This window comes from Rhinoraja longicauda, chromosome 4 (genome assembly GCF_053455715.1).
Source record: "Rhinoraja longicauda isolate Sanriku21f chromosome 4, sRhiLon1.1, whole genome shotgun sequence".
Classification (NCBI taxonomy): Eukaryota; Metazoa; Chordata; class Chondrichthyes; order Rajiformes; family Arhynchobatidae; genus Rhinoraja; species Rhinoraja longicauda.
The window spans coordinates 82,985,419-82,999,366 of NC_135956.1; the positions used below are offsets into that span (position 1 = coordinate 82,985,419).

Genomic DNA, 13,948 nt, shown 5'->3' on the forward strand with positions numbered 1-13,948 from the left:
AGATATTCATAAGGTAATTCATCAAAACTGAAGAGATGGGGACCTGCCATAAGTAGGCTATCAATTAATTAATGCCTTTTGAAGTGGTCCCCAAATTAGATGAATCTGACCTTGAACGCTCACTTGCATTTTGACCCCAAAACTTACACAGCAGCAGTATGAGCTGCCTTAATGCATGACCATGGTCTACATTGAACCTAGAAATGCAGGTCATGGCCATGTCACGTGGAGCTCCTGCAACAAGTCAATTGCTTTCATAAGCTGTAGGAAGGAACTGCATATGCTGGTTTAAACCGAAGACAGACACAAAAAGCTGGAGTAACTCAGCGGTGACGTTTCTGGTCAAGACCCTTCTGAAGAACGTCACCCGTTCCTTCCCTCCAGAGCTGCTGCCTGAGTTATTCCAGCTTTTGATGTCTATCTTTGCTTTCCTAAGCTGTTCTCTTCTGCTGTTGTGACACACCCTCCATTGGCTATTACACCCACATCATTGGTCTGTGAAACCAATGACTTATGGCGAGGTCTGACTAAACTGATGATGTTTCCTCAAAACTAACTGACGCTAGTTTTCAACAGAAAATACATTATTAACCACTCAAGGCTTTGCACAAGAGTGTGGGAACCATGGGCGTGGCAGGTGTTGCAATATCTCTCAGGTATGATATGATTTCTGAAGCTATCAAACAAAACAACTATAGGTGCTGCAACATAAAAATGGTTTCACTGCCCCTGGCTAAACACGTTTTCCATTATGACATTGAAAATGAACTTTGCTTTATTTTTACAAATACAAAAATGTTTGTGCTGATGCACAGAGGCAATGAAGGGGCTGTTTCTTTTGTTGCTGCTTTAGTCAGCAATACCATAACAATTTTTCTCTACTTATTCATTCGTTATTAACCAAAGGATTGGCAAGCTCTGAGTTTCATAAAATATTCCTTACAGTCTCTGCTTTAAAAAGTGAATATTTACAGCCGCCACTCAGAATTCGATGCTAAATTTAAATCTATTCTGGAGTTAGTCATCATAGTTACATGCTTTCATAGAATGCCAGAACGCTGATAATTGGATGCATTCTGCTGTAATATTTGGCAGCTTCTCCACGATGTCAGTCCTATAAATGATTAAAAATAAATTAATTTGACTGGATTGTCTATCAGACAAAATAGTTGGAAGCACATATCTTTCCTGCCTCCGCCCTCAACAAAAAGTAGTTTTAATTGCATTCATGACCAAATATTCTCACCATTCTACTCTAGTAAATAACAAGCCACCACACCGAAGAAATGTTAGTTTTAAGAAGTGCAGTTTAAAAAAAAATTATCTTTTGAAAACAGACCTGACACAAGTCAGGAGTAAAGGACTCCAGGTTTTGCTGTTTGTTCTTTAATTTATGAACCGTCACTAGTTTACTGCCAGATTTATCACATGGAACTGTCTGTCTTTCATTCAGCAGACCACTTTCCCAGTGGACACTCCATGCCAGCTGTCTAGGCAGCAGCAAAGTCTTTTCCCAAGCCCCAACCTGTGGGAAAATCTTGACTGGCCAGTAATTGATTCCGCCCTGCCAGCCCCATTACTGACTGTGCAATGAAACTGCCAGAAAGCTGCCGACTCCTCCAGCTCAAACATTTACCCTGCACTCTGTAACTGTCAATATATATATGCTGCTGGGCCAGACTTGGGTCTTGAGCCTATGTTGAAATGACTGTTTCTTGATAAATTGGTTACTACTGAAAGAAGCACCCAGGTGCTTATGTTGAAGAAAAACACTACGAGTAAAAGAATATGTCAGCAGAATTGCACCACATGATCTAATAGGTACAAATGACTGACCTATATGTTGCATATACAACTTTTCAAATTGTGTATACATTAATTTATCATGTTATGTGGGAGATAGTACTGGGAATATATATTCTTATATAGACAATTAGTTTCTCATTGGCTGAAAGGCCAATAATACAACATGTAATTATGAATAGAAGCATTTTGGCTTAACTTATTACTGGTGGCTCACTAGTTTATTAATTATTCACTGTTCATCTGTTTGACTCAATAAATTGGAATTAAGATCCACCATTCACCACATGCCTAATTGCAGGTGCATGCACTTAAAGCTTTTAGGCAATTCAAATAACCTTCAATCAATTCTAACATGAATAATCTGCTGCCCAGCCAGAAACCATTTTAAAATACATCACATTTGAACTGATTTTAACCTCTGGTAGGGAGCCAGTAGGAGCAAATGGCAATCCTGAATGGAAATGTAAGTTGGATTTGGAGTCCTGCTCAGTCCAATCCTTTAACAAGGCTCTGGCAAGATCTTTATCCACTGCCAAAACCAGCAAAATGGCAAAAAGAAGGAATTTTCTCTCTTTTCTTCCCCACTGACTGGGGAGAGTGACTGGGTTTTGCAACAAGCACCTTGGTCACAGAGATGGGTGTTGTTATCAGCTTTCCAATGGGTAAATCCCTGTTTACAGGTGGGGTGTTAACAGATTGGGAAGCGATTAAATAATCAGAATAATACTCTGATTCCTATAACAGGAGATTTATAGAGGGATATTGAAAGTTGACAACATGCTATGGAGCTAATTGTTAAATTATGGAATCGTCTCCAAGCTCTTTTGGGTAAACCCAAGTACTGTATTTAAAACCGCCAGGAAGAAACATAGAAAATAGGTGCAGGAGTAGGCCATTCGGCCCTTCGAGCCTGCACCACCATTCGATATGATCATGGCTGATCATCCAACTCAGTATCCCATACCTGCCTTCTCTCCATACCCCCTGATCCCTTTAGCCACAAGAGCCACATCTAACTCCCTCTTAAATATAGCCAATGAACTGGCCTCAACTACCTTCTGTGGCAGAGAATTCCACAGATTCACCACTCTGTGTGAAAAACAAAGTCCTCATCTCGGTCAAATAACTATTTGTTCTCACGTGTTCACTCCTTGTAAAGATGTGTCCTGAAACTGGTTGGTTACCGTCTCTGTGAATGCAGCTGAACGTTTTGAATCTCTGTTCTTTGCTAGTAATTTAAATGTGCAATATAAGTAACGACTTTTGCACATGAATGTCACACAGCACCTCTTGCCAAGCTGCCTAGTTAAAATTGTGTTCTTGGACCTCTTTGATGGTCTCTTTCTAAAACCAGCTGTGAGGGGTAACACAAGAATATCTGAGCTTCCTCTTTGACAACCCGTCCAGCCGCCACCAAAATATGAATATGACTGGAATCGCAATCAGTCCATTGAAAATAATTATAGACAATAGACAATAGGTGCAGGAGTAGGCCATTCGGCCCTTCGAGCCAGCACCACCATTCAATGTGATCATGGCTGATCATTCCCAATCAGTACCCCGTTCCTGCCTTCTCCCCATACCCCCCGACTCCGCTATCCTTAAGAGCTCTATCTAGCCTTTGTTTTTGACCAAAATCATGATTTACTGAACTGCCCACATTCTATTTTGCTCTTTCTGATGTGTACTTGCTTAGTTTTTCTCTCTCTTACGAAATGCAGGCATTTGAAATAAAAGTTTAGCATCATGTATCACTTCTGAGTCTTTACATTTTTTTTAAAGTACATGGATCTGACCTTGGCTTAAGCGCCTCATTTTCAAAGTTCCCACCATCCTGTGGGGTTAGCATGTTATATTCTCGAAAGATGTACATCATTATAATAATAAAATGAATACAAGCACCTTTTAACAAGATCTTTGCTACTTTCATCTAAGCTATTTAAAATAACGTAAATGTAGCAGTCACATCAATAAAGTACTACAGTATTATTTGTCAGAACATCCCTCCAGGAATTTGCAAAGGTTTGCAAACAAGCATTTTTTTAAAAAGAATACGTTAAAATTACCCTACAAATCTTAAACACATCTTATATTCCACAAGAAACAATACAACAACAAAAAACGCATGGGTTTGGATAGTTCAAAATGGATATACATATGGCATAGCACATTATTTAGCCACAATAATTTTGCACTTAATTATAGCAAACACACCCAGAAAAGCATTTTTCCAATTATACTGCTCGCTAGACCAGCTGACATAAAGGAGGGAAGTTAAACTTCATTTTTTTTTTAATCAACATTTCTCATGACTGCAACAGCCTTCATATAACTAACAGCTGAGGAGTGCACTTTCCCATGCCGTCAGGGGTGAGGAGGTTAGGATTTAAGTATTGTGGCAGTTGTTTTTCACACAAGAATCAAACCCACTGTAGCTGAACTGAAAGAACCCAGCGCTATGAAAGAGCAGAACCTCTTCCTTTTATGAAACGGTACGCCCACCACTTGAGTGGGCAGCTCAGTTTAACCCACCATTGATCTGTACAACTTGCAACACTAATTGGGAACAGGAACTTTTTTTCAAAGTCGCTGAATCGGTAAATGAAACCTCCGCTCCCCTGTGATCCAGCATGTGCATGGATGCTCCAGTCCGAAGACCAAAGGGTGAGGCAGAAATATTCCAAACAGTTGCTTCTCTCAAACAGCTTATTTTTACTTCTTCCCCCAACTATTTTCTCCAGCATTAGATACAATATGAATTTTACTTAATGTAGAAACATTTTGGTGATGGACAAATTAATGACCAATATTAGAAACCAGCATTGTACACAGTGCAGGAAGCAAGGCAATTTTATTAAAATCATATCATATATCATAGATATACAGCCGGAAATGTCCATATAAAATGATCGAAAGGATCATGGACAAATACAGACCAAATCCAAATGTATCTCCTTATTATTCCAATATTATTGCTCAAATGATTCTGGAATGCAAAAATGCTCACCATAAATCAATAGTAATAACTATGTGAAAACTATTTTATAACATCTTGAATGATGCCAGTGACAAATAAGAGAATATTTACTTAGAAATATGGTAATATTCCCTTGCTTAGATTTTTTAGATTTAGATTTAGAGATACAGCGCGGAAACAGGCCCTTTCGGCCCACCAAGTCCGCGCCGCCCAGCGATCCCCGCACATTAACACTATCCTACACACACTAGGGACAATTTTTACATTTACCCGGTCAATTAACCTACGTACCTGTACGTCTTTGTTATTTCTTTATTTAGTTTAGCTCCTTTTATACTGTTTTCAATTAGTTTATTTAGCTTACTCAGAAAGTGTTAAGGCTCTCTTAATTTAGATGATAGCCAGATTGCCAAATTTCTTAAGTATCTTTATTTTGAGACAAAATTACCCATCATGTTGCCACTGTCTAAACACCTAGTGATGATTACTTTATGGGCTCCTGCATGAAGAAGAGCACCTTTACCAACGGATTTCAGCATAAATGACTTGTTTTCAATTATATTTCAAACAAGAGACTAATAGTGTCAGGAGAATTGAGACGAGGAAGGAAAAATTTGCAATGCTTTAGTTTAATCAATGCAGCCTTTAAAAACTTCTCTCTGTAATAAAGGGCTATGATTCAAAAATCCAACCACTTTAAATCTAGTTCTGATACTATCTTAATATCCAGCTACAATTCAAATCCGAACAGAGTCCAGATTGATATACCTGTTGCTCTATAGCCTTGATATGGTTTGGGTATTGGGTATAGGGTCCTGAGCCGAAACATCACCTATATATTTTCTCCAAGGATGCTGAGTCCAGAATTTTGGATCTTTCCTTGGTAAACCAGCATCTGCAGTTCCTCGTTTCTAAACTACATGGTTTTCTCTATATCATGCAGGACAAATCAATAATTTTTGTATCGGGGTGTTATTCAAATACACAACAGCTGTGTTAAAGTGCTTATACTTATGAATTATATGGTTTGAAATAAAATTATAATGTTTCCACACATCACCATTTATCTGACCAATAAAAATGAAATCAAAAATTTGAATGTTGCTGTTAGCCAAAGTCACAATAAGAAACTAATGAAGATGCAAAACAATTAAAACGCCTTTGTTTACCGTGCAGAAGGATTGCAATATACTTCAGCTTCAGAACTTGCAACTCAATTTTGATAAGTCAAAAATACAATATTGCTAAATTAAAACATGTTACGGAACCCAAGGACGGTCAGTCATTATGACTGTGCTGATTCTTAATATCATTTTCCCCCCCTCCCTATGAAAATGTTTATTTTCAATACATTTATCCATATGCCTTTTAAATTGATTATGTATTTTGATTTATTTTTGGAGGGGAATTTTAAACTCTCGTAACATTTGGTGGAATGAAAAGTGTAAGATAGTAAAAATTCCAAAATCTGAGTTTGTATCTCAATTGCATTGAATACAACAATTTCCAAAATACCTTTCCCGACTGCAACTTTCATGATGCAGTTCATTATCTAACAAAAGCAGGAAGCTGAAACCAGATGCAAGTTCTCCACTTTTCCTCATTATGTATTTAATTAAATATTAAATCCAAGCACCTCCTCCCCTCCACCCCGCCCCCCCAGCAACCATCCCCCACCACCACTGTGGATGCCTGAACATTTGGGAGGGGTGGAAAGAAAATTTAGAATTTCAGATTTAAAAAAAAATCAAACTTCTTATGTTCACATTGCTTGAGCAATCAAAAGAAAATTATTTTTGTCATGTGTTTCTTCAGCTTGGATGTGTCACAGCTGTATCAATCAAAAGTGTACAACCCTTTGAAAATCGACAAACACACATAAACTGTACCTTGTAGTATGTTTATTTTTATTTTTAAATAGTAAAGCAAGAAATATACATTATTAATAGAAGCAAAACCGCATCAAGTCGTGATTTGTAAGTTCATTCTCTTTGCTTTGAATCTTTGATGTCCAGCAGCCCAAGGAGGGCAGCTTCAGCCTCCAGCAGAGTCGTGTCGGTCTTGGCCCCAAGAAAGCGCGAGGTCAGTTCAAGATCAACAAGCTTCAAACGCACTCTTGCTCCCTTCTGATACTTCCTGGACAAAAAAAAAAAAAAAATCACAACTTGTAATGTTTTGTTTTTTTTTAGAAAATGGATTTCACATCCTGGTGAAAGGAATGCCGCAGCACAAAATGAGGATACCTTTGTGTAGGAAGGAACTGCAGATGCTGGTTTAAATCGTAGGTAGACACAAAATGCTGGAGTAACTCATCGGGACAGGCAGCCTCTCTGGAGGGAAGGAATGGGTGACGTTTCGGGCCGAGACCCTTCTTCAGACTGGTATCGTCTGTATCGTAGTATAGTCTGAAAAAGGGTCTCGACCCAAAATGTCTCCCATTCCTTTTCTCCGGAGATGCTGCCTGTCCTGCTGAGTTACTCCAGCTTTTTGCGTCTGAGGAGGCCTTTAATGTACATCATAAATTGTTCTCTTTTGGGGGGAGGGGGGCATTACATAACTAAAGTTATCAACAATCCTTACCTTAATACCAGAATCTAATTTTGCATTCTTTTCAGATTACCAAAATGATCTTACACTGTTGGAACAATTTGTTGTTTCGAAAATAACGTTTAAGAAAAACACAAGCAATTGTTATACGCAGGGTAATTATATCAACATTTTATGGCATTCGCGAGAGAGTAGAAAAGAAACTATGATGATGAAAGGAGTGTAATCTAAATAAAATCACCCGTAACATGAGATCTCAGACACATAAAGAAACAAACATACCACCTACACAATGCAGTGACAAACACATTTCACACACGCTCACTGTGGTACACAGTGCTTTGAAATGTTCTCTAAAACAACTTGATATGTCTCATGGATACAGGATTAAGAGAGGATTTATAAAGGCACTCTTAATTATGTGTTCTTATCATTATATAAGTACAATAGGAAATAAAGCTTACTCTGGGATTTTGATTTCACAAGATACGGAGCATTCTTGGTCATTAGTCTGATTTTCAATGTACATTTTGATTTATTTTGTTTTGAATAGTGTAGAATCTAATAGCAAAGGTGCAGTTTCTCACAGCTAATTCCATCAACTACCTCACACCTCCGGTGACCCAGGTTCAATCCTGACCTCCAGTGCCATCTGTGTGGTTTGACAATAGACAATAGGTGCAGGAGGAGGCCATTTAGCCCTTCGAGCCAGCACCGCCATTCAATGCGATCATGGCTGATCACTCTCAATCAGTACCCCGTTCCTGCCTTCTCCCCATACTCCCTCACTCCGCTATCCTTAAGAGCTCTATCCAGCTCTCTCTTGAAAGCATCCAACGAACTGCACATTCACCTTGTGGCTGGGTGGGTTTCCTTCGACATCAATTCTTGCTATTGAGGGCGTGCAGCATAGGTTCACTAGGTTAATTCCCGGAATGGCGGGACTGTCATATGTTGAAAGACTGGAACGACTAGGCTTGTATACACTGGAATTTAGAAGGATAAGAGGAGATCTTATCGAAACGTATAAGATTATTAAGGGGTTGGACACGTTAGAGGCAGGAAACATGTTCCCAATGTTGGGGGAGTCCAGAACCATGGGCCACAGTTTAAGAATAAGGGGTAGGCCATTTAGAACTGAGATGAGGAAAAACTTTTTCAGTCAGAGTTGTGAATCCGTGGAATTCTCTGCCTCAGAAGGCAGTGGAGGCCAATTCTCTGAATGCATTCAAGAGAGCTAGATAGAGCTCTTAAGGATAGCGGAGTCAGGGGGTATGGGGAGAAGGCAGGAACGGGGTACTGATTGAGAATGATTAGCCATGATCACATTGAATGGCGATGCTGGCTCGAAGGGCCGAATGGCCTCCTCCTGCACCTATTGTCTATTGTCTATCCCAAAGGCATGCAGGTTAGTAGTTTAGCTGGCTGCTATAAATTGCCCCAAATGTGTAAGTATTCCGGGGAGAGCTGACAGGAACATAGGGAGAATTCAAAAAAATGGGATTAAGTGTGTGATGAGTTTAATAGATGCTTAATGGTTGGCTTGAACTATCAAAGGGCCTGATTCCATGCTATGTGCCTCCATGGCTCCAAGACACCAACTCTATGTTAAAGTATAACAATGTCCAGTGCATCCACCGCACAAGTTCACCAACTGCCCACTTTGAAGCTGACAATCGGAATTGGATAAAGATACCGGTGACTTTTGAACCAGCGTAGTTCATATTAGGAACATTTCACCAAAACCATACAGGATTTTGCTACAACCAAACCATGAGCACAGGTTATATAGCCTTGTGTAATTTTTAATTTAGGGAAAGACATACTTGCCTTACAGGCTAGGCTGAAAATATTCATTGGATTGATTCCAGGAATGAAAAGATTATTTTAAAAAGGTAAGATCAAGCCAATTAAGCCTGCAGATCAGAATAATGAGAAGTGATTTTACAGAAACACAAAAGATCTTTGGGTGCTTGACACAATTAATTTGATGAAGGTGTAACTCTCAGGGTAAGGGATTACCATTTAAGAATGAGACAAGGTCGATTTTTTTCTTCTCTCAAACGGTTATGAATTCTTTAAGTTCCTTAAACCAAACTATTTTTTTGTTCCAGAACGAGATAGATTCTTGGGGAATATGGGAACTGAGGGTTATGGGGGTGAGGCAGGCAAGTGAAATCAACCCATATCATGTTGAAAGGCTGAGCAGGCTCTATGGGCTGCACGGTTGTTGCAACTACTGATTCCTATATGTCATGTTCATCTATCATGCAACTTGTAAATAAAGGCCAATCAGGAGTATGACATTAGTAAACCTGGAAGCAAGGCATGGGGACAGTTATCTGAACATGATAATTATAGAAATTATAACGGGCGATTCTTAATATTGTGATCAATGGATTTGTCAGAAAAGTGGTTGAGGCAACAACTCCAGAATGAAGAGGAAACAAGGCTTGCTAAGAATATTTGGTTGTTATGGATGGAGGAATGAACATGGACCAAATGGCCTTCCCCATCTTGTGTATTTTAGCTGCGAGATAGAAATGAGTCTACAACCTTATCTCCTACTTGAGAGCTCAGAGAATCACAGATGGTTTACCACATAGAAACATCAGTCCACATCTGTGTCCGTTCTTATTTCATGTAGCTACTGAATGCAAAAATGAAAAAGAAAAGAGCAAACAGCAAAATAACAGCAATACAAATAAATGTTGTGGTCAAATTATAAAAGTATACATTCGAAGTTAAATTAAGAAAATAACTGCAGATGCTGGTACAAATCGAAGGTATTTATTCACAAAATGCTGGAGTAACTCAGCAGGTCAAGCAGCATCTCGGAAGAGAAGGAATGGGTGATGTTTCGGGTCGAGACCCTTCTTCAGACTGATGTCAGGGGGGCGGGACAAAGGAAGGATATAGGTGGAGACAGGAAGATAGAGGGAGAACTGGGAAGGGGGAGGGGAAGAGGAACTATCTAAAGTTGGAGAAGTCGATGTTCATACCACTGGGCTGCAAGCTGCCCAGGCGAAATATGAGGTGCTGTTCCTCCAATTTCCGGTGGGCCTCACTATGGCACTGGAGGAGGCCCATGACAGAAAGGTCAGACTGGGAGTGGGAGGGGGAGTTGAACTTCAAGCACCTGAAGCACTTCAACTCCCCCTCCCATTCCCAGTCTGACTTTTCTGTCATGGGCCTCCTCCAGTGCCACACTATGGAGGGGAATTGTACGCGAGAACGGGGGAATCAAATGTGCACCCCCCGTCACCCAATCCTTCTCTCCCGAGATGCTGCTTGACCTGCTGAGTTACTCCAGCATTTTGTGAATAAATACCTTCGAAGTTAAATTAACACTATTTCAGCTTGTTTTGTTAACAAAGTATACAAATTGACTGGGGATTTTATGCTGCTTTTAAATAAACATTTTTAGTTATTAATTTTAGATTTAATTCCTGAAGAGGAGTCAAATTGATTCCCTTTGTTAAAATTTAAATACTGCTTGAAGAAGATTTGTTAATCCTGCTAACTAGTTTTTGCTAAGTAGAAAATAGCAGAAACCACATAGACCATTTTTGGAAATATATATTGTTGAGTCAATTTAATTGTTTGAAACTATGAACAGACTTTGCTAAAATGGCCATGCCTTTCACTTACTGTTTCGGCAAGGAAGAAATGACTACAGTAAAAATGGAAAATGTATGCAGTTGTGCTGCCTATAAATGTATTTTGGTACTTAATTTAAAAAGAATGCTCATGTACAATCACTGCAAAAACGGTTTCAAACTCAGGAACTTTTCAATTGGCAATAAGATCAGACTTTTGCTCATCACCTTACTGCAACTAGTTGTTGGAAACAAAATGCACATTTGATCCCCCGTTCTCGCGTACAATTCCCTTCCATAGTGTGGCAAGAATAGTTCTACTTCTGTGAGCACATTTCGTCGTTTTCATCCTTTTAGGGTCAAAATCTAAAAACCTCTGCCCAACAACATAGTGGAGTCTGTTCACCAATGGAGTATAGGCGTTAGCCTCTGCCAGTAATGCCTGCTTGTCAGACATGCAGAAGAAAAGAAAAACTCCCTGACTAACATTGCTGCAATAATTAAGCCATCCCTTGCTTTACTGATGTCAAAGGGCATATTTTAGCTTTTTATTTTTGTGTAAAATTAGCGTTAGAAAAGTCTAAAACATATAACAAGCATAAAGGAATGTATAAAGTTTGGATATTTATTGAATGGATGTAACAAAATCAAGATCACTGATTTGGTTTCCAACCCCCAAAAATTGATTAAAAAACCTCTAATTGTTTAAATTAAAGAAACATTTTATTAAACCAGTCACCAGAAACCATGGATTAAGCTATGTGCGTCACATGCATTGCATGAGAGACTGTTTAAGACATTTGGTGCAAGATAAGCAGTTTAAATCTGAGGGGTACTTGTCCTTTCAACTAGTGTCAGTCAAACAAATGTTCAGTCAAATTTAGAGGAAAAAATATCTGCTTGTATTTGGCTTTCCTGAATTGATCCATACTTTTCAGAGGTTGTGATGTGCAGGTTGTGTTTTCGTGACCTCTTAGAGATGGTGCATGATGGCTAAACACAGGGGAAGGTTACATTTGTCTTATGTGAAGATTTGCTATAATTTCATAGCAACTCTTAGTATCATTACTCTAGATCATCATTTAAAACACATTGATAGCACAATGAACAGTGCTTGCTCTGGCTCCGGAAGGTTCTGGGAACTATACTCCAAAATATGGAGGTAGTATTGCTTCCTCCATCAACAAGATTTATAGTCAAAGGGAAATGATAAGATTACAGTGGATGTACCAACCTATCCAACCCCATCCCCCATCCTATCAGGCAAAATCCTTAATCTGCCAAACAATCAATAGTCCCCACGTTTCAGCATTAAACAGTTGAAACCTTGCAGCCATACATACATGGGAATAAACAGTCGACCGTGTCTGGCATTTGGTTTAAATTTTAAGTACTTTACTTTTGAACAATTCCTCTGAACTCTAAACCAAACACAGCGAGGCCAGGCCCTTATCTTGACTGCTCTTCTGCTGAATTTTCTCATCACTCACTCCACCAAGCCAGCCCAGTGACTGAGCTTTCAAGGACCGAGCAAAGGGCAATTAGATCCATTTCCACAACTGAGTTTGGATGCACAATGAAACTGTTTTCTTTCAAGGGGACTTAATATCTCTTCCAGACATTCTCTAAACATTTCCAGAGTGCTAAGTCACACCGCATTGGAAAGAAACCATAGAAAACTTAGAACAAATGGATAAAAATATGCTTGGAAGTAAGTTTTGTACTTTACTTCTAAAGCATACTTCTATCAACTTGCTCTGTATGTGAATTATCCATTTGTAACCAGTCGAGCTACACTCTTTATTCTGCTGCCAATTCACTAATGTTTAAAGAGGTTGTGTGACATTGTACCAATTGTCTTTCATAGCACTTCGCAATACATGTGAATTAAATGAGACGCAATGTACAATTATTCAAAAACCATATCCAAAATAACAGCGTTCACTAAAAATTGGCACCATTATATTTCAAATATGGAATATGAAAAAGGCAATTAAAATGATCCATTCCTATTCATAAATGAAATTCATTTGAATTCCACTGGTAATTTCCAACTTTACAAGTAACAATATAATAATTCAGGGATGGGTGCGGTTTAAAGTTGTTTAACCAAGGCAACTTGGGCGGAAAAAAAAAAACTTCTCACAGTATGACCTATAAATGGATATTAGATTTACTTTAATTGTCAGATATATATATATATATATATTTGTTTTGAATTTTCCTCATGTGCCAAACTCTAGTTTCCTCCAAAAAAGCATTGATTTGGTTTAAAATAAATTTCTGATTCTTTGTGGTAAAGGTGAGAAGGTAAAGGATGCGTGACAATGAAGAGAAAAAAAGTATAACCAAGGAGTAAACAGCATCGGAATGGAAGCGAGAAAATTGGGCACACTGAAAGGCAAAAAAATGGATTTTTAACATTTCACAGATCAGCCTATAAATGACAATTCCAATAAGAAACAGATTAGCTTGATTAGCAGAAATGCATTACTTCACCAGACCCTGCAGAGAAGTTCACAAGGTACGCATAATCGCTCCCAGGGAACATAAAACTGCACTGGTACTATTCAACAACTCTTGGAACTTTATACAATGTAAAAAAAAAAACATTTATCACCTTGCAACACCAATGGCATCGTGACATTTTTGTGTATACGTTCAGTTTCTCAGAAACCTCTATGCAAAGCCATCCAACTGGGGCTTTAAAGATGGTCCAGAAAGAAAATGTGAGTTCAGTTCTCAGCCTTGTCTGTGTTTGCAATGAAATTATTTTTTTGCCATGTACATGTATTTATTACACTTGCCACAGCTCTGTTACATTAGTTGTGGTCTTTTAATTGCGTAAAATATAAATGTTACTATGCACACTTATGATAATCATTACAAAGCCGACAAAATAGCAAGTTTTATCAAACTAAAATCACTGCATATCCAGAATAGACAATAGACAATAGGTGCAGGGGTAGCACTGCCATTCATTGTGATCATGGCTGATCATTCTCAATCAGTACCCCGT

At 38.7% G+C, this 13,948-nt stretch overlaps 1 protein-coding gene across 1 annotated transcript in view; it reads right to left on the minus strand.

The window, feature by feature from the left end:
- Positions 1 to 6,669: 6,669 nt before the first annotated feature.
- The window catches only part of tpd52 (tumor protein D52), a 149,450-nt gene continuing 142,171 nt past the window's right edge, over positions 6,670 to 13,948 (minus strand). The window contains exon 8 of the mRNA XM_078398205.1: positions 6,670 to 6,919. Within this exon, the coding sequence (XP_078254331.1) occupies positions 6,766 to 6,919 (154 nt within the window). The 3' untranslated portion in view covers positions 6,670 to 6,765. The remainder of the gene's footprint in view (positions 6,920 to 13,948) is intronic.